The sequence below is a fragment of the Cryptomeria japonica genome, chromosome 10 (assembly GCF_030272615.1).
Source record: "Cryptomeria japonica chromosome 10, Sugi_1.0, whole genome shotgun sequence".
In the NCBI taxonomy this organism is placed as follows: Eukaryota; Viridiplantae; Streptophyta; class Pinopsida; order Cupressales; family Cupressaceae; genus Cryptomeria; species Cryptomeria japonica.
The window spans coordinates 9,346,882-9,368,133 of NC_081414.1; the positions used below are offsets into that span (position 1 = coordinate 9,346,882).

The 21,252-nt window shown below is 37.6% G+C and overlaps 1 protein-coding gene across 2 annotated transcripts in view; it reads left to right on the plus strand.

Annotated features, from left to right (window-relative positions):
* LOC131069382 (uncharacterized) overlaps window positions 1-19,562 on the plus strand; it is an 83,079-nt gene extending 63,517 nt beyond the window's left edge. For both annotated transcript variants that reach the window (XM_058004770.2, XM_058004769.2), the window contains exons 4-6: window positions 10,001-10,261; window positions 10,657-11,583; window positions 19,087-19,562. In XM_058004770.2, the coding sequence (XP_057860753.1) occupies window positions 10,001-10,261; window positions 10,657-11,583; window positions 19,087-19,176 (1,278 nt within the window). In that variant the 3' untranslated portion in view covers window positions 19,177-19,562. The remainder of the gene's footprint in view (window positions 1-10,000; window positions 10,262-10,656; window positions 11,584-19,086) is intronic.
* Window positions 19,563-21,252: the final 1,690 nt, after the last annotated feature.

A 21,252-nucleotide genomic window follows, 5' to 3' on the forward strand; every position in this document is an offset into this window, starting at 1 on the left:
TCCTTCAGACCAAAACCATTTGGGATTTAAATTCAAATGAAGTAAATCAAAGCAAATTCAAAATCAGAGTATAAAAGAGCAGAAGTAAATAACAACATAAAGGAGCAAATCCATATTAGAAATAAGGGAAATCAGATTCAAAATTTATTTCCAGATTTGAGAAAACATTGTTCTCTTTCTAGTATCTTGATCAAAATATGTTTGTTTCCAGGTTTAATGGGAGCAAGGATGCATGGAGCATGGAACGAAGGAGATCAATCAAGAATTCAGGTTTCACATTCAATACAGGGAGAGTGAAGAACTCAGAAATGCAAATTTTAACAAGGAAGAGTGGTAGATATCCATATAATTCAATCACAGATTCAGCTCGGTTCAGATCTAAGTGAAGATCATGTGTGAATTCATATCATATAAGTTGCATCTATACAATGGGATCAGCTTTCAAAGAAGAAAGTGACCTTGATGAGTGCTTGCTCAGCAAGTCCAAGATTGTACGACTGACACTTACAAAGCTGCTTCAAAACAGATTACACAAACCAAGCCTTAAGGACCGATTTCATGAGGAGCAACTAAGTGATCAAAGTTTATCAATTTAATCATCTGCTACAAATGAAGCACCAAATTGATCTTCCTTAGAAAATGAAGGTTGGCAAATTACTAAGAAAACTGCTCATCAACTTGAGATCATGAGGAGTATTCGAACAATGTAAGAAGAACTATAACTACAGTTAAAAGGGAAGAGAAGGAGAACTTGAGAAGTCAAAATCAAGAAGAAAGTGAGTTAGACGAAATTAAGGAGTATTTGAAGGAGACCCCAACCTAAACAGCTGGAAGTTGAAAATGCAAACAATGATGAAATTTGCTCTTACAAGTCACAAAGATGGAGTTTAAAATCTAAGTCTCGAAGAATTGAACCTCCAAGAATGTAAATTGGAATGCAAGATCAAAAGGATGAGCAAATTGCTATACAATTAAGATCATAAGGGAAGCGAATATCATCATGAAGACTGTACAGTGCCCTCACATTGGAGCAAACTTTCCCTAGGGACTGTACATTGCTCTACGTTTGGAGCGAATTTTCCATGTACACTGCTCTATGTTTGGAGCGAATTTTTCCAAGCATGTACATTGCCCCTCAATTGGAGCGAATTTTCTTAAGGACATGTACATTGCCCCTCAATTGGAGCGAAATTCCCTAAAGGACATGTACCTCACTCATTGATTGGAGTGAATTTTCATCAAATTTGGGCATGTACCTCACTCACAAGTCAGAGCGAAATTTTTCGAACCATGTACCTTGTCCAAAGAAACGAGACTCGGACTCGGCTCGGACTCGGCAAGGCCAACTCGGACTCGGATTCGGGACTCGGCGTCAGACTCGGCTCCAGACTCGGCTGGACTCGGGATAGTGAAAAACTCAAGAAATTTAGAGATTTTTAAATATTTAAAACTTGTTTCAGACACCCTTTATTGAATACACCTTAAAGACACAATAACATCATCAAACTCGGCCCATTTGATTACATACACAAGTATACATCAATCACATAAGCATAAACGCAAATTGTAGCTGAAGAAAATAACAAACATAGATATATAAATATTGTCAAATGTATACAATATTACAAAACTCATGGAATAAAAAATCCATGTCATCATATGATCATCATCAAATGTTTCATACAAATACCAAAGGTAAATACAACTACAAGTCTATGGCTCAGAGGAGCCTGCACCATCCGGCCCCAGCCCCCTGTGAAGGCGTCTAAGGTAGTTCCTAGATGATTCGACTGCCATAGCCGCTCCCTGTGACACCATGCCATGCTCACCAACATCAGGAACATCCGTGTCACTATCTGCCTCTGAATCTCCTGTCTGTGCTCGTGCTCTCCGCTCCTCCTCTGCCATGGCTACAGTCTCAACCTCTATATCTACCTGGTCGATCCAATCAATGTCAGACTCGGAGGTTAAATTTTCTCTACTTCTATCGACACAGTTTCCCCCATATTTTTCGACGGGGGTTTGGGGGCAGCGCCCCCAAGGTGGGGTCAAGGGGCAGCGCCCCTTGCGCGCTTCCTGTCGCGATACAGGGCGAGGTCGAGGGGCAGCGCCCCGCGAGGCCTAAAAAACTTATTACAAGTCTGAATTAGGGTTTCTTTGAGAGTCTTCCTTAGGGCCTGGTTTTGCACTTGTTGCTAATTAGGTCTTGCTTGGTGAGTATCATTCTTGAAGGTCCAAGCTAGGTCAAGTTGGTGAGTGATAAAGTCTGGAATGTCATCCTGATCTTCAAATGCCCTGAAATTTGGCTAAGTCTGGAATGTCCTGATCCTGAAATTTGACTAAGTCTGGAAAACTGAAGAATCCTCCAAAAACTAGATTTTGCAATATAACTCCTGGAGGCCCGAAACCACTCTCAAACATCCTGACAGTATATATGGAATATAACTTAAAGTATAAGTCACTTATACTTAAATGTTATATTCCATAAAATAATCCTGACGGAGAGACCAAAATGTCAAATTTCGCCCTTCCAAAAAAACTTATTACTTTTTAAAAAAACTTTTTAAAATGTTTTTTTTTTGTCATTTTATTGACCCAGCCAGTAGCCGAGTCTGGGGCTCAGGACTCGGCGAGTCTGGCGATTTTGAGCCAAAATCGCCAACTCGGCGAGTCTGGCGAGTTTACTCTCCAGACTCGGCCGAGTCCGAGTCCGAGCCCCTGGGACTCGTTTGGCCTGACTCGGACTCGGACTCGCCGAGTTTGGGCGATTTCGGGCGATTTTCGTTTCTCTGGTTGGAAGCAAAATAGTAAATAGTTTTTGTAAAACTAAAAGTAAATACATCATTACAATTACATCTTCCTCTTCCCAGTTCTAGTATAAACTGGGGGAGAGGTAGAACTAGAGGGTCTAGTCCTAGAAGTCTGTTGTGGGTGTGGCGTGACTCGTGAGTGTGACTGTGCCTCCTCGCTCGGTATGTTTGGCTCAGGCTGTGGCTCGTCCTCCATCCTGGATGAAGCTATGTCTCTACTTGCTCTAGGTATTGGCAATGACTCCTCATCCTCCTCATCCTTCTCAATGTCATCTAGCATGAAACCAAATCGACCTGCTCCTCCTCCATAGCCTGCCTCTCCAAATCAATGATGTCATCCTCTGTAAACAATGGAGGCTGCTCTTGTGATATCCAATCACTGTAAGGATCTATATCTGCTCTTGTGATATCCAATCACTGTAAGGATCTATATCATCCGAGTCAAGTGGACCAACTGATGCTTCCTCTACCTTATGCGCAATCGAAGATTATATTGCACAAAGACAAGGTCATTGAGGCGTTTTTGCGCTAACTTGCTCCTCTTCTTTGTGTGGATGGCTTCAAACAAGTTCTAATTGTGCTCACAACTGGATTAACTACAATGTTGACAAAAGATTCTGAGGACAAATTTCTTGAGATTTGGGGAATTTCCACCCCAACTTTGCCACCAAGCATCTGCAAAATAAAATATTTAAAAGTTAGAAAGCAAAGAAAAAAGTGAAAACGTAATTTATCAATTTATCAATTCAAATGGCAAATGTTATACTTGGGGTTTGAGTGGTTCTTCCTCTTATGGCCAGCTCTGAAGAGAATAGCTTACCCCTTGCTTCCTCATAATTTTGGAGTTCGGCCACAATGAGGTCTCTCACCTTAACATCGAGTATCATCCTTTGAATGCATGTAGTGAGGCTCTCCATGACCTCTCCATTAGGATCTGAGTAAGAACCCCCAAACTTAAAACGAGGGTTGAGGAAGTACCCTGCTGCATGAATGGGTTGGTGGATCTGATTGTTCCACCTCTTATCAATAATTTCCCAAATGAGATCAAATTTGAGTTATCCCCCTTGTAGTAATTTTTGATAGACTCCTTGGCCCTATCCATGGCCTCATAAATACACCCCATTGGGGTCTTTTCCCCATCTTCCAAGCGGAGAACTCTAACCAAGGGCTCTGACACCTACAATTGAAAAATACAAATTACAAAAAGATTAATTAATGAAGTTACAAATTAGTAATGAGAGACTTGAATCAAGAATAATTAAAAATTCAAGTTTTGAAGTTACCTTCACAATCTCTACAACCTTTTGTGCAAAATGGTTGTCGAAGACTATGCATGCGACACCATCTCCTTCAGCCTTCTTTGAATAAGGTGAGTCTAGCCATGCTTGACTCACAAACATTTGTTTCAAGTCAATGCAGCAAGAACGCTTTGCAACATCAAGAAAATCGTTGCAAACCTTGTGACACCAACTCTCACCAAATCTCTTCCTTGGGTGTGCTCTCTCATCAAATGTAGAACCCAAGGGTGATTGTAAATATATTTCGTGATCCTCCTTGCATCTTCCACAATTGGAGTAACCCAATCAAGTTTTCCTATGTCCTCCAAAAGAAGGTCAAGGACATGTGCTGCACAAGGTGTCCAAAAAAGAGTGGGGTGCCTATCTCGGAGGATTCTACTTGCAAAAGAAGAAGTTATTCTTAAGAAAGATGCAACCAAGAAAAATAAAGCCACAACAAATGAAAATATTGCTAAAGGTGATAATTCAAAAGGATTCTACCTGCTGCCACATATGTTGCTGCATTATCTGTGATGATTTGCACCACAGTCTCTACTCCCACTTCCATGACAACGTGCTCCAACATTCCAGCCAATGTTTCTGCATTTTTCACCTTACTAGAGGCATCAATCGATTTCAAGAACACAATATTGTACTTGCAAGCAACCAAAAAATTAATGATGGTGTGATTTTTGCCATCTGTCTACCCATCAGAAAGAATGTTTCAGCCATATTTTCTCCATTCATTTCTTTGGTCCTCCACCATTTCTTTTGCCCTATCAACTGCATTTGTGAGCAACCTACAAGAACAAAGTGAAATTAGGCTTTATTACACAATTTTGATTTAATAAACAAGAAATCTAAAAAATAATTAAAAATGAAATCAAGTGGACTATTTACTAACCTCTCACTCAAATCCCTGTGAGAAAGGGCCTTGTACCCCTTTCCTAAAACTGTCATTGCGGTCACCAAATTCAACCAATAAGGATTGTTTGCCACATTGAATGGGATGTTGTCGAAGTACCAAAAAACAGCAGCTACAATGTTTGTTTTCTCATGTGCCTCCCTATTCCATCTAGTGGCCTCTAATGATGGTTGTGCTCTAGGTGTGTTCCTGGGCACAAAATAACTACCTATGGATTGTGTCCTTGATGGTGATGCAACAGTGCCAGGTACTCTACTAGAGTGCCACATTGAATGGGATTTTGTTGAAGTACCAAAAATCAGCAGCTACAATGTTTGTTTTCTCATGTGCCTCCCTATTCCATCCAGTGGCCTCTAATGATGGCTGAGCTCTAGGTGTGTTCCTGGGCACAAAATAACTACCTATGGATTGTGTCCTTGACGGTGATGCAGCAGTGCCTGGTACTCTACTAGAGGAAGTAGAAGTGATGGGCGAGGTGGTGCTGGGTTTACAGATACGTGGGCCACGACAAGAGCTCACTATGCCTTGAAGTGCTTCTTCTTCTTCTTCAATGTCAATGGAAGCACCTTGAGAATGGCTAGTTTTGCCCTCTCCCTTTGCAATTTCTTCTCTTCCCTAGTTGCAAGTACGACATTCATTTCTCTTTTTATTTCATTAGTGGTCCCAATGCATTCTCTAGCATAATGCTTGTCTATGCCTACAAGGTGGTATTTGAGGCGATTTATGCCTCCATGAAGTATTTTTTCACATTTTATGCAAATCATTGTCCTAGGATCCGCTCCTTCATAGGCATACCTCCAAGTCCTACCTCTAGCACCTTTAGGATAGGTGCTTACATATCAAAGAAAGTTAATAATCTAGTTAAACAATTTAGCAAACTATCTAAATTAGTTGATATAATTTTAGACATCATTCAAAAAAAAAAAAAACTATTAGGGTTTGATTTTTTTTGAAAAACTAGAGATTCTTCAAAAAATAAGTGAAAAATTCAACAAAACTTGTCAAAAATAGTGTTAAATCTTGTTCCAATGACTCAAAAAGATTTTTGTTTACTTAGGAATGATTTTCTATTCATCTAGATGCAACAAAAAATAAATAAAATGTTGTAAAAAACCATAGAAAAAAGAAAAAGAAAACGTACTTGGGAATCTGATTTTTCTTGAAAAACCTCCTCAAATCCGCTTCAAATCCACTTGAAATTGGCAAGAATCGGTGGAAATCACCTTGCAAGAGTGTTGGAGTGTGTTTTCCCCCTTCTCAGCAAAAAACCCAACTCAAAATGATGAAATAAACTCATTTTTTGCCGTTTTCAGCTTATGAAATCAGGCGGCCGAAGTACTCAGTGAGTGTGCGAACTGTGGAGGAGACGCAATCTCAAAAAAGGCTGTTACAATGGCAAAGGATAAACACACAAGTACTTATACAACACTCGTATACATAAGCTTTAGTTTTTTTTCCCAATTCTTCTTTTTCTATTCAAAATAAAAGCATACAAGTGTCTTCCCAAGAACTAATAGTACTCCATTAATGACTATTTCAAGTTTTGTTCAACATAAAATAAAAGAATATTAAAAGATCAATTTTAAGCACACTTGAGGAGTCAACAATGGTGGACAATTCTGTTAGCAATATAATATAAGAACTACCACAAGAGAAATACTAACATTCTCACAAATTTGACATAAAGGGGTTGGAAGCTTTGTCTCAATCTAATTGAAGCACTCTCCTAGCTTGTTGAAAGCCTATGCATGTTCTTTCTAAGTCCAAATTTCTTTCCCAAGCACACTCTTTTCACAAAACTGTCGAGAACATTCTTAGGGCTTCACTTTTCTTGCTCCAGCTCTCTCTAATTTCCAAATGCCTACTAGTTGTAAATGAAACTAGGAATTGGCAATGCCCAAGCTGGACCAATTCTAGATTCAACACTCTTTCAATCCTCACCAATTTTATCATTTTAACTGTCCATGGCTTCTAGTTTTTGTCAACAAATCATTTAAGTCATTTGAGGAGATAAATACAAAAGAAGAAAATAAAATAGCTATCATTCTCATACAAAGATAATTGAAAGTTGCAAGTAGAAGACAAAACACTTCCAAAACTAGTTATTGCTCTTACAAATAGTAAATTTATAGACAAATGGCCATGTGGGGCACAAGGGCTTATAGATTTTCATATCAAATTATATTTGCATTAATATACAAATAATATAGATATCTTGCTCCACACAAAAGTACCTTTAAAACGAGCATATAAATCATTTCAAGCGTGGAAAACGTACATGCCTGATACAATAAAATATAAAGCATGTAGACACCAATTAATGGGTTTAGTTCTGAGGTCTTGATATGAATGTCTCAAATAATAATGGTTGCATTGGTTTAACAGAAGGTCACATCTATTTCCTCAACAGTAGAATGAGATAGGATACATTCATACGCATTTATGTCATCCATCTCCATAATTATTTACCATTGGTTTATACTTGCATCCTGTACCTTCGATGCTTACATCAAATATATCATGTTTATACGTGTATCCTGTACCCTCAATGCATACATGAATATATCATGCAAATAGACAGCCAGATGAATGATATGATAAGCAAAAACCTACACACTTGCGCAAGATATTTATTTTCATGGACCCATATCAAATCAATCACATGATACGAGTAGTACAATATCCTAGAAATGAAACATATAATTCTGATAGAAACAACATATAATTCTATCAGAATGTTACCGATGGAATTATATGTCACAACATATAATTCTATCAGTAACATTCTGCATCATAATGGAAAGAGTGAAACTGAAAGATCATAAAAACCATGATCATAAAATAATATCATATTTCAAGTCATATAATCATAACAGTATCAAATGATATAAGGGGTACATAGCATCATATGTATAATCGAATACAAAATGTGATAACAAAATTAAGGCATGACAGAAGTTGGCCTTACATGCTTGATTTCTCACGAGCTATATTCATCAGAAACAATACCATATTTTGTCATTTTTTTATTTTCAAGATTGTTTAGAGGCGATACTCGTCTCTTCATCATTTGAGTAATGGGGCACTTTGTTATCATGGCTTCAGGACTGATGCTTACTTGTTGGGCTGAATGACATGTATTAAAATAATAAGTTCAAAAAGTGGAGAGAATTTCATTTGGGATTAAATGATGTACAAGGTGATTTTCTGAAATAGCTACTTTTGTTTTAATAATATGCCTAGAAAGGAAATGATAAAGGTAGGTTTTTGAAAGGGTCCAAACCTTTTTACAAAGCAAGAAAGATGAAATGATGAAATCCAGTGAAACTATGAAGAGAAACGTGGAAATAGTGTTGAGACATGGACCAGCTAGGATTCGAACCTAGGACCTTCCATACGCTGCTGGAGTGCTCTACCACTGAGCTACTGGCCCCTCTTGGACCAGTCCATCGTCGGTCCGGGTGTGGCTTATTTCGAACACCAACACCCCCCTTAAGCCACACGTCTTGTGTGCTTGGGGCTCCTAGCCTGGACCTGGCTCTGATACCATGTTGAGACATGGGCCAACTAGGACTCGAACCTAGGACCTTCCATATGCTGCTGGAGTGCTCTACCACTGAGCTACTGGCAGTGCTCTACCACTGAGCTACTGGCTCCTCTTGGACCACTCCATCGTCGGTCCGGGTGTGGCTTATTTCCGACACCAACAAATAGAACCTTTTTTGTGGAGAATACTTATTTGTCATTTTTGGTGTGTGAAACTTTTGCAATGTCGATTGCTCTAGCACAAATAATATGGATCAATGAGTTTGATGTAGAAAATATGCAGTTGAATCCTGATAAAACATCATAATATGTTTTGGTGTGTCAGTCAAGTACCCCAACCTGACATGATGTGGATACTATATCCTTATAGTACTATGCCAAAAATATTTAACTACAATCTGTTATAGCTTGTTTTCTTCTTGTTTTTAAAGCTTGAAATAAAAAATTTCCTTTTCCTTTCTAAATAGATCCTTTCAAATCAGAAAATGGGAAATATATGTCACGAATGTATAAATGTAAAGTAGAGCTCAGAGATTTCAAACAAGATGGCTACTGAGCATTCAATCTAAAGCAGATTAAACTGTAAGTCATTTATCATAACTTCAAGCGACATGGTCAACTGTGCAGATTGCACAGATTGCAGATAAACCGGCTAATTGTCAATGTGTCTAGCCAGTTCTAAGATAACTATTCCAACCAAAATCAATGACATTCATCCAACTGAAGTAACACCTGAAGATCAAATGTACATATAAACAAAGTACAATACTAGTTTGTCAGCAAGAGATGCTTCTTAAGCTTGCCATGTCCTATCTGTTGTGCCACAAAAAATGGAGAAATATTTTTAAGGCGTTTTTTGTGCCAAAGATTTGTTGAGATTTATATTTAAGCAGCATTTGTTGACAGTTATCCTGCTGCAGTACTTGTGTTCTTACTTCTTTTGTATCTGCTTGTGTTCTTTTGTTTCTTATCAGATGTTTTATTTTCCCAATTCTTATTCTTTGTATTTTAGTACTTTTGGCATCATGCCATCATGTAGCTGTAGATTTTTTAAGGTGGCTTATAATAATAAAAATTGATCAGTTATACAATTGCTAGGGATCAAGCAGGCAATTCTTAGGTTTATTGGTAGCGTTGTTCAAGTTTGTTGTAAATTTTAGATCCTAGATCCTCATTTGCTGGGATTTGTGTGTTGTGCGTGCTTTTATCATCACAAGAAAATTAATCTTTTGGAGTATGCATTATTGTCATGTGATCTGGTTTTGATTGCTCTAAGTTTATTTGTTTTTGTTCTTGTTTGTAATTTTGCATGCAGACATTTTCTGGGGCATGCAAATAGTTTGTGCATGTACCACAGTATATTCTTGCCCTCCATTGTGCTTGTTCACTGCACTTAATTATATTCTCTTTCTGCTGTCCTCACATATTTTGTTGTGCTTAAGGTGGTGGAATTGTGGACCAGAAGAAATTTCAGATGTGACTGTGGGAATACAAAGTTTGGTGATAGCCATTGCAAGTTACTTGCAGATAAAGATAGTGAGAATGATAGAAACAATTACAATCAGAACTACAAGGGTATGTACTGTACATGTCACAGACCATATCCTGATCCTGACGGAGAGGACCAAGGAGAGATGATTCAATGCTGCATCTGTGAGGACTGGTTCCATGAAAACCATCTTGGTCTAGAATCAGCAGAGAAGGTAAGAGTTTAGATGCTACTATAAGCTTTGGACAGTAGGAGAATTTGCAAGAGTTAAACAGCACCAGCCAAACAAGCGAATATAATGAAAAGAGTTTAGTTTGCGGCCATTATTTTGAATGCTTATTAGAAAAGCAAGCTTACTGGTAATTTATGCTCTACCCCTATATAAAACATGTATATAATGTGAACTTTAATTGAGTTAAATTAGATGACAGATATGAGCTGAGTTTGCAAGTTAATCCAATTGGGTAGGGATAAGCTTCAGCTGAATATTATATTATTTTCCATGTTTTTTCTTCTCAATTTCATTCTGAGCTAAGATGCTGCATTCTTTGACAAATAAAATTCAAATAGATTATGTTATATGTTCACTATTACATTTTCTTCCTGCAGATACCGAAAGATGACGAAGGAGAACCCATATATGAGGATTTTGTTTGCCAAGACTGCGCCTTTCGATGTTCTTTCTTGACCTTTTATCAAGAGATCTCTATGCCAACATCAATTCTTAGCGAGACATCTACAAGCAATGGTCTTACACATATGCAGCAAGAGAACTGCAATACAAATGATACTGAAAGGAGAATTTTAGAAGGCATTCTTACTGCGGAACATACAGGGAATCCTCAGCTTCCCAGTCCTGGCAATGCCACTGTCAAGGAAAATGAGCTGGTGATAAAGCCTACTTTGCACGCTAGTGATAATTCTTGTTTGGGTCATCATTCAAAGCTTCAAAATCCAGCAATTCCTGAAAACAATTTATCTAGTTCCAAGCCTGGGAATACAATGGTAGTGTCAGAAGAGCCTCTGTCATCCTCTTCATGTGCAGCCAAGGTAAACTCAACTCAAATTGTTGACAGTAGCAATCAGAAAGCAAAACAGTTTGGAGGAGAGGGTACAACTTCCATTGAAAATAGTAATGGTGGGCATTTGGTTGGGAATTCTGGTTTGCTGTTAGATCAGACCTTGAATGGAAAAGTTTTATATGAGGGGATGCAGTGCAAGCTTAAGAACAACACTGCCATTTTTCTACAAACAACAGAGACAAAAAAGCCTCTATTTCTTAACAGAAATTGGAGGGAGATTCTTTGTAGATGTAAAAGTTGCTTTGATTTATGTACAGCTATGGGAGTTACATTTTTGCTTGATAAGGATGATTCACTTGAGGAATACGAGAAAATTGCTAAGCAGAGGAGAGAAGAGAAATTGCAACAACAGGAAGGTGCTGAAGCAGCATTCCTTAAGAATCTTGACCATACACAACAAATCGAGCTTCTCAGTGGTTTTAATGATATGAAAACTGAGCTACATTCTTTCCTTGTAAGTTTAGTGGTTATTTTCACCATTCTTTGTTTCTAGGAACTTTAGAATGAAATAAATCATATTAATGTACATATATATTTTAGGAAAAAAGATTTGAAGATAAATTATATTAATTTCTAAAATTATTAGCAAAGAAAGAAGTGAAAAAAAAATGCTATATAGCATGGGTGATATATTTTTTTGCTGTTTTGATTGCGTGATAGTGAGCAGATACATTTTTCTAGATTGTTTCGACTTTTTAAGACTTACATGAATCTGAAAAAACTATCATGGGAGGTCCCAAAGAGCTATAAAATAGTAAAATACACACTAAGAACTAACAGTAGCTAGAAAGTGGAAATTTATCTACCAATAGAGAATCTTGAATGGTATCTGTATGTATGTTTGGAGATATATCAAGATGGATTACAGATAGTACAATTAGCTACAGGAAATAAATTTGTGTGTTGTAGACATCAATCAAGGATGGAAGCAAATGGGGACCTCAGTTGCTGCTGTCCCCTGTATACACTTGAGTTAGAACGTGGAAGAGGACCAACATGTTTGCCAATCACCATTACAGAGCTAATAAAAGACCAACATGTTCACGGTGTGTAGCTTGACGGGGAGCAAGGCTTACTTGTCAATCTTGGGGGGAGCACAACATGTCTCTAATAACTCTCTTAGCACTTGAGTGACAATTCCCACAAGTACATAGCAAAGTGCTAATTTTCACTAGGTGATTTGTACTCTGGGCAAGTTGGCCTGGTTGACTTTTCAAGCCAAAGGATGACAGATCTACCATGTTTATCATGAAAAAAGGAAAAACTATACTATTCTCCACAAAAGATCAGAGTAGTAGGTCAATGGGACTTGAAAGTATAACCGATTATTATATAGAACTGATGTAAGAAGACCCTAGACTATGGAACAAATAATCATAATATGATAAAAGTGAAAGTAAAGAAACAAAGCAAGAGAATGGAAATGGTTCAAACCCTTGAACCACGACATCTAAGTAAAAAGTAAAGGTAAAGGTAGTTTATGAGGTTACTGCCAAGTCAGACAACATTTTGGTGTATGAAGCCTCCCTTGTGCAAGCATTCTATGAGTGGATCATTTTTACTTATTGTTCAAATAATTTTTATAACCCTAACATTATCTAGATTTAAACCCATGGTCTCCACTTTAGAGTATATCATACCAATTGATGGAAGAACACTGCCAAGTAAAGAATGGAAGCAAGGAAGATTAGAATGCATGACTAAATATGTAAAAACAATGTTGTCACATGTCTACAGCAAAGCTTGGGCCAGAATAATCAACAACATGATTGTATACTATTGTGAGTTAACCAACTCTGGGCTTGATAATGTTCATCACCAAATGGCCACGGTTAATGGGTCTTGGTTGGGTAATTATAGGTGGAAGCATGGTGCTCCCCCTTGAATTTCTCTTACCGTCCATAGCCAGGGAACTGACAATGTTAGAGAAGAAATCAATAATTTGCATGTGCCTTTTTGAGCATGACTGTAAGCTATGAGGTGAGAGGGTTCCTGATGTTGAAATGGAATAGATCCACAGTACCTAGAATGAGAGCAAGAAGGTTGGGATGCTGCAGTTTATGCTAGGATGAGTGTTGTCTCAGTATTATGTTGTCCTCCGTATGTGAACGGACAACATCCAAAGGGCGCTTAGTAGTCCTAATTGCAATGATGTTGATCTAAAAGGAGAAGGTGATTTGCATGGTAGCCATAAATTTTGGATACTTATACAAGAGCACATGGCTAAAATTGATAACAAGATTAAGCCAAAGAAAGCAAACTCCCTCAAATCTGGGAAAATAGAAAACTGCACAACATCAGTAGTTTAATGCATGTTGAGAAATCCTAACCTCTAAATCAAAGAAACAGGACTCAGGACTTGGACTCGGGACTCTGAGTCAGACTCGGCTAGACTCGAGAAAGTGAAAAACTCAAGAAATTTAGAGATTTTTAAAGATTTAAAACTTGTTTCATGCACCCTCTATTGAATACACCTTAAAGACACAATAACATCATCAAACTCGGCTCATTTGATTACATACACAAGTATACATCAATCACATAAGCATAAACGCAAATTGTAGCTGAAGGAAATAACAAACATAGATATATAAATATTGTCAAATGTATACAATATTACAAAACTCATGGAATAAAAAAATCCATGTCATCATATGATCATCATCAAATGTTCCATACAAATACCAAAGGTAAATACAACTACAAACCTATGGCTTAGAGGAGCATGCACCCTCTGGCCCCGACCCCTTGCGAAGGCGTCTAAGGTAGGTCTTGGATGATTCGGCAGCCATAGCCGCTCCCTGTGACACCATGCCATGCTCACCAACATCGGGAACATCTGTGTCACTATCAGTATCTGCCTCTGCTCGTGCTCTCTGCTCCTCCTCTACCATGGCTACAGCCTTAGCCTCTATATCTACCTGGTCGATCCAATCAGTGTCATCATCACTAAAGACAGCCGCATGATCTATCTTAGTGGCCTACTCTGCATTAGGATCAACCTCGTCTAGAATGATAGGAGAGATGTCAACTAATGCATTCTTTCTCAGGCAGAGGTTGTAGTGAACAAAGACGAGATCATTCATCTTCTCCACGGATAATCTATTGCGCCTCTTGGAGTGTATGAGCTCAAACATACTCCAATTGCGCTCATAACTAGATGCGCTGCATGGTTGGCTCAAGATGCGAATGGCCAACTTCTGAATATTTGTTGTCATTGGGCCAAAAAAGCTCCACCAATTATCTGAGTTTGAAATGAGAAAAATAAATAAAATTTGTCTCACTCATAAACTCATTTAACAATATACAATAAAACTAAAATTAAGCCTTACAATTTATTTTTACCTGGCATCATAGTTGACCTACTTTCTTTGGCGATAAGACGAGAGAAGGTCTCCCCTTGTGCATTTGAGAACAATTGTAGCTCTCAAATAAGCTCTGTTTGAGTAGTACCAACAGGTGCCATCTTCTCCATGATTGAGTATAGCCCATTAAGGACCTCCACATCAGCCTTGAAAGTAGGGATAAAATGGAATGCCAGATTCAGATAATAGGCTACTGCATGGACGGGCCTATGAAGCTGATGATGCCATCTCCTATCAATGATCTCCCAAATGGGACCATACTTGCTCTCATCTCCTTCATAGACGAATTTGATGCCCTCTTTCTCCCTATCCATGTCCTCATATATGTAGCCCATTGCGGGCTTTTCTCCATCTGCAACTCGCAACAAAACCACCAAGGGCTTAACAAACTACAAAATTGAAAATATTGTGTAATTTAGAGAAATGAGCAAATAAGAGAATATGATGAATAAGTTATAAAACAAAAAGTTAAATTGTAGAATTTATAAAAAAATTACCTTCACTATCTCATCACAAGGGATCCAAAAGTTTCGCTCATCAAAAATGCAGTCTGCCATATCTTTCCCTGCAGGGGTGGCAGCATAGGATGAGGAAGACCACTCCTCACCAACAATCATACGTCTCAAGGCCGACTAACAACGAAGCATGGACTGCAATGTGATGAAGTTTGTGGCAAATCTTGTGATTCTTGGATGAGCTAACTCCTTTTGCTCTGTGTGTTGTCTTATAAGAGCCAACACCCATGAATGATTATATACAAATTTGCACACATTTCTCGCCCTTTCTACACATCTCTTGACCCATGGGAGTTTTCCAATATCCTCCAAAATGAGGTCAATGCAATGGGCGACACATGGAGTCCAAACTATAGATGGGTGCCTCTCCATCAATAGTCTACCTGCAGCAACATAATTTGTTGCATTGTAATTAATGAAGTTACAAAATAGTAATTAATTTGCAAACAAAATTAGTTTGTAATCAAAAGTTTAGTTGCAGTAACATAATTTGCTGCATTGTCGGTCACCACCTGTACCACGTTCTCCTCACTCACCTCCTCTATCTGCTCACATATGTAGGTGGCATTCTTGCAATGGGCGGAGGCATCAATGGACTTGATGAAAACGGTGCCCTCTAAAAGAAAAAAATAAAGCAAGATCAATGATCATTCAATAAATCATTAAATAAAAAATAAAAAATTAATGACTAAATGAAACTAAATTAATCAATCACCTCCGGAAGAAACAAGAAAATTAAGGAGAGTTCTATTTCTCCTATCCGTCCAACCATCAGTCATGATGGTGCAACCTTTAGTGCTCCATATTTGGCGTTGTTTACCTAATTCCTTCTTCACATCATTCACCAATTGAGTCAAAATGGGTCCCCTCCAATCAGACTCAGAAGGGGCTTTGAACCCCGCCTCGTATATGGTAAGGGCATCAACCATTTCTTGCCAATAAGGAAGCCTGTCACAAATAAATTAAATGAGATAAGCTAAGTATGTACTATGTAGTATGTACGAGAAAAAATAAAACGAAGAATCAAAGTATAAAAATTAGAACAATCAAACATAAAACATTCACCTGGTTGTAAAGAATGGAACACTGCCGTAGACCCAAAACCTACCAACTGCCATTTTAGCAGCATCATGTACCTCCTTGTTCCAACCCATGCTCTCAAACGACTGTTGGGACCTAGGAGTAGTGTGAGGCACAAAGAAGGTATCCAACCTAGATTTACGAATCCTAGGTCCAATGCTAACACTCCCACTACAACTACCAGTGTTAGGAACATGAGAAGTGGCAGTGGCACTGACACTTATAGAAGCAGATTCGGAAACACCAACACCAGCAGTAGCAAATTGAGTGGGATGATATGGAGGTAAGGAAGAAGGGCCTCCAACACAACCTAACTGTGTCCCTCTTCCTAAAGTTGCCTCTCTCCCAATGGCTGCTCGATCCTCCTTTTGCTTCTTTTTTCTTTCAATTTCCTCAACCATTACAAACAATTACGTACGGCCTTAGGGAGTGCTTTTAGGCATGGTTCAGCATCATGTCTACGCACACCAGCAATATGGTATTTCAATCTATATATACCTCCATGGAATATTGTTTTGCAAAATGTACATTTTGTTTGCCCCTTTCCTTGCCTTGGAAAATCTTCGTGATATTTCCAAGCAGGGTCCTTTCTAATGGGGAGTCTAGAAGTTGAAGTAGACATTGTAGGATAGTTTTGTGAAACTTGAAGTTGAGGCAAATAAGAAAGTGAAGTTTGCTGCAATAAAACATTACAAATACAAAATGAAATTAATACATACGTTCAAAAAAACTAAGGTAGGATTTGTAAATTTTTTTTAAAAAAAAATTGTAGGGTTTGTCAAACCCTACTTTAAAAATAAATAAATTTACAAACCCTACATACAACCCTACATACAACCCTACATAGTACATACTACAAACCCTACTTTAAAAATAAATAAATTTACAAACCCTACATACAACCCTAAATAGTACATAGTACATACAAACATACAAAAGATTTTGGAAGAAAATGTAAAACTTTCAAATAAATGAATAGAAAATGGAATTTTTGCATACAAGAAACAAAAAAATCTCCAAAAAAACAATCTTACCTCTTACAACAAGCTTGAAATGAGCTGCAAACTCTTCCCATCCAACTCTCGATGCACCAAATCCAAACACAATGCAGCCCCAATGTGAAAAATTGAAGAAAACTTGAGCTTCCTCCTTGGTGGTTTTTCTTCTATGCACCCTTGTTTTTCTTCTCAACTCACTTTACTCCTATTTTTGCAAGTGAATGAAATGAAGTTCACTTTTAGGGGTTAGAGATAAATAACAGAAAAAAAAGAAGTTGAAAAAGCTTTTTAAAATGTTTATTTTTTTGCTTTTTTTTGGACCCTGCCGCTGGCTGAGTTTGAGGTTCGGGCCTTGCCAAACTCGGCGAGTCCGAGTCCGAGCTCCAAAGACTCGACGAGCATGTCTCGGGCTCGGACTTGTTGAGTTTGCGAGTCCCGTTTCTCTGCTCTAAATCATATAGCTAATCTGTGTAGACCACAATCTCTTAGGAGATAGATCCACTAGCAAAGAATGCAATGAAATATTCTTTCACTGAAGATATGGCTATGTACTCTTTGCATTCATTGCTTTGTCTTACCATCAGAATGAATCCTCTGTGCCCTTTCGTGGACCCTTGGCAGGATTTGAGTCCTGGAAGAGGTTATGTGAGAGGTGGAGGCTGGGGGTTTGCATTCTGCTTCATCCATGTTCCCATTAAGTTTGGCGAGTTTATGCCAAACTCGGCGAGTCCGAGTCCGAGCTCCAAAGACTCGACGAGCATGTCTCGGGCTCGGACACATCGAGTTTGCGAGTCCCGTTTCTCTGCTCTAAATCATATAGCTAATCTGTGTAGACCACAATCTCTTAGGAGATAGATCCACTAGCAAAGAATGCAATGAAATATTCTTTCACTGAAGATATGGCTATGTACTCTTTGCATTCATTGCTTTGTCTTACCATCAGAATGAATCCTCTGTGCCCTTTCGTGGACCCTTGGCAGGATTTGAGTCCTGGAACAGGTTATGTGAGAGGTGGAGGCTGGGGGTTTGCATTCTGCTTCATCCATTTTCCCATTATTTAATATTCAAGCAACATATGCACATGCCCATGGTATTTGTTCTCATAGAGGTAATTTTTTGTCCTATTCTAAGTGTCTGCGCTTGAGCTGGACTCTTGTTGTTTTCATTGGACCATGCAGCCGGTTATCTATGGGTTATTGGCATAGATATATGCATTTATTTGTGCCTAATGGCAGTGAGGAAATATATGATTGTGGTCATCAGCACAGTAAAACGGGTTGATCTCTTTGTGGTTGGTATACAATTTGAAACAAGCTTTCTAATTATGAACATGGGAGAACATCATAACCATCATTTTACCAATGTGCTTAATGGCAGTGAGGAAAAATATATGATTGTGGTCATAAGGACAGTAAAACGAGTTGATATACAGTTTGAAACAAGCTTTCTAATTATGAACATTGGAGAACATCATAATCATCATTTTACCAATGAAATTTTTTATTTCAACTGTAGATGATATAAATTGTTTTGTGGTGGCAAAACATAACAAGGAGTAGCTGCATATGCCATCTTAAAATTTGTGGATGGTAAAATTGTTTGGGTATTTTCATGGTTCCTTGATAACTTATCAAAGATGTATTTCTTTGCTTCCACATGCAATATCATGCCAAATAAAAAAAGCAACGATTTATCCCCTTTATTGCCAGCTTTTATTGCTAGTTTTACGTAGCGTAAACCTTGTAGCAATTAAATAGGAAAGCAAATCAAGTAAATAAGAATTGATGAAGCTGAAATTAATTTCTATTTTCCATTTATTAGTTAGCAAAGGGATCATTATGATGAATGGCTGTACCTTATCATCTAAAGATTTATTTACAATGCAGTTCTAGTAAGGATGTACTCAAAAAATTATCTACATGCATCTCCATGTTTTTTGCCATGTGAGTATGAGAGTGTGTGAGAGAGCATCTGATGACTTTGGGTGATGAATATGCAGGAATCTGTGGGCACTACAAGACCTGTTACAGGTGCAGATATTAATGAGTTTTTTGATAATCTCAAGCGCAAGAGGCAGCGTATCATCTGATCTTGTTTTGACGTTAGAAAAACTATATACATATCAAATCTCTGATATATGATCAACCTAGGTTTTCTGTATTTGAAAGCATATTTCTAGTGTGAATATATCGACAATTTAGATTTGTCGGTCAAATATAGGATAGCCCAGTGGATGTAGCTCCTGGCTTAGCCCAGGTGCACTCTGATAAATTTGATTCACCATATCAACTGAGAAGAAGTCCATGGATAAACCGAGGATTTTCCCAACACTACAAATTGGACATCAGCTTCATGCCTTTGATAAATGTACCTGTACCTTTTGCAGTTATGCTTTATTTCTTCAACATGTTTCCTAACATCACTGCCTGAGAAAATATATTATCTATTAATATTCTAATCTTTTATTGCACTCTATATTACCGTCTGTCAATTGTGCCTGTTGAAAATAAGAAATTGGTTTGCAAAAAACATTTACTTATTCTCTTATGATAACCTTCCCTTTTTGCATGCTTCATGTTATTGAATTTAAAGTTGTCAAGATTCATTTCCAAGGAGAGATGCTTCCCTATTTGTCCTATATGGTTTGTTTCTACTCTGCTTAAAGAGTTCAACTTGTCAGTATTCATGGATTTGATTGCCAATATGCCCTTTATGAATTTAGGATCAAAGAATCATGCTGCAGGTGTTTGTGTTAATCGAGATTAAATAATTAATACTTTCTATGGTGGGGGGTGATTGGTTTTTTAAGCATTGGATTTATAAGCATTCATTTTTCTGTACAAGAGCAAGTTAATCTCAAAATCCTGGAGAGGATTGATTTTATACAGTTATGGATGAGCCAACTTAATAATCAATTGCATTGGAACAGTTGAAAACTTAAATGATAAAGGTCATAAGTATGCTTTGGCATTTGGATAAGCAATTAATTTTCTATATAGTTTGTTTCCGTCATGGTAGTCCTCATGAAGCAGTGTTATGGGCCCTTTGATTGTTTAGGAATTTATCAAGGTAGATCTTACCCCTGGTGTATGCCCTTTGATTGTTTAAGAATTTGTCAACGTAGTTTTTAACCCTGATATATTGTATGATTATTTACTTGTATCAAGAATTTAATAGGTTTTATAAAATTTATTGATTTTTCTCTCTATCCTTTAAGTGATTAAAACTGAGCAGAAATCCTAATTCAATGCTACGTGAGATAGAGTATATTTAAGCTTTGTGGAGTTACCCGAGTCAGAAGTTTTGAGCTAAAAGGTTTGGAGCAAACAATTCGTGAATATCATGAGCTAAGATCCGCTCATAGACTAAACAATCCTACTTAGTCTGCTCTTTTTAGTCTTAGACAACATACATTGCAAAAGGCTAAGATCAGATTGAACGTGTTGTTTGCACTGCAAGTTCATAAAATATCTTAAGAAAAATGAAATGTAAGTGTTTCAAGTGTCAAGACAGGATTTGCACAGCACTAAGATGATGGTATTTGACCGTTAGTTTCCTGTAACTTTATGGTGCCATCCATGATATAATTAAAATTGCCAGATGATGAATGATGACATGCATTCCATTAGCATGATAAGGCTATGATTGGTTGCTATTCATGGATGCCCATTCACTAGTGATGTTGTCAAACTACTAGAGATAGATTAGAGTCATTAGACCCAGATAGATCAACAGATGGGTTAGAACCATAGAGACTTTAAGCTGTACAAATTACAGACTCAAGGTTTGATGAGATCAATTATATATTTATTTTACTACCTGATTAACCTATTTTTTTAATAAAACACTTGATTTTTCTAATCTGGAAAGTCGTCATTTTCTCACTGTGGGCCTGGCAAAAATTGTATCGCGTATGGCATAGGTTTTTAAGTAAGTTGACCGATGCCATATCAGACCTTTTAAAACAAAGTTATCACACTAACAATTACAAATACTTGCGGATGAGATGACAATGTTTCTTTTCTTGATTTCGAGCCTAAATATTTTTGCTTAGCATATTTGCAATTACAAACAATTTTTTTGTCTACCCTGACATTTTTTTGATGGATTTTTATATTTTCACTCTAGATGTATGTTAGTCTTTTTTTATTTTTTATTTTTCTTG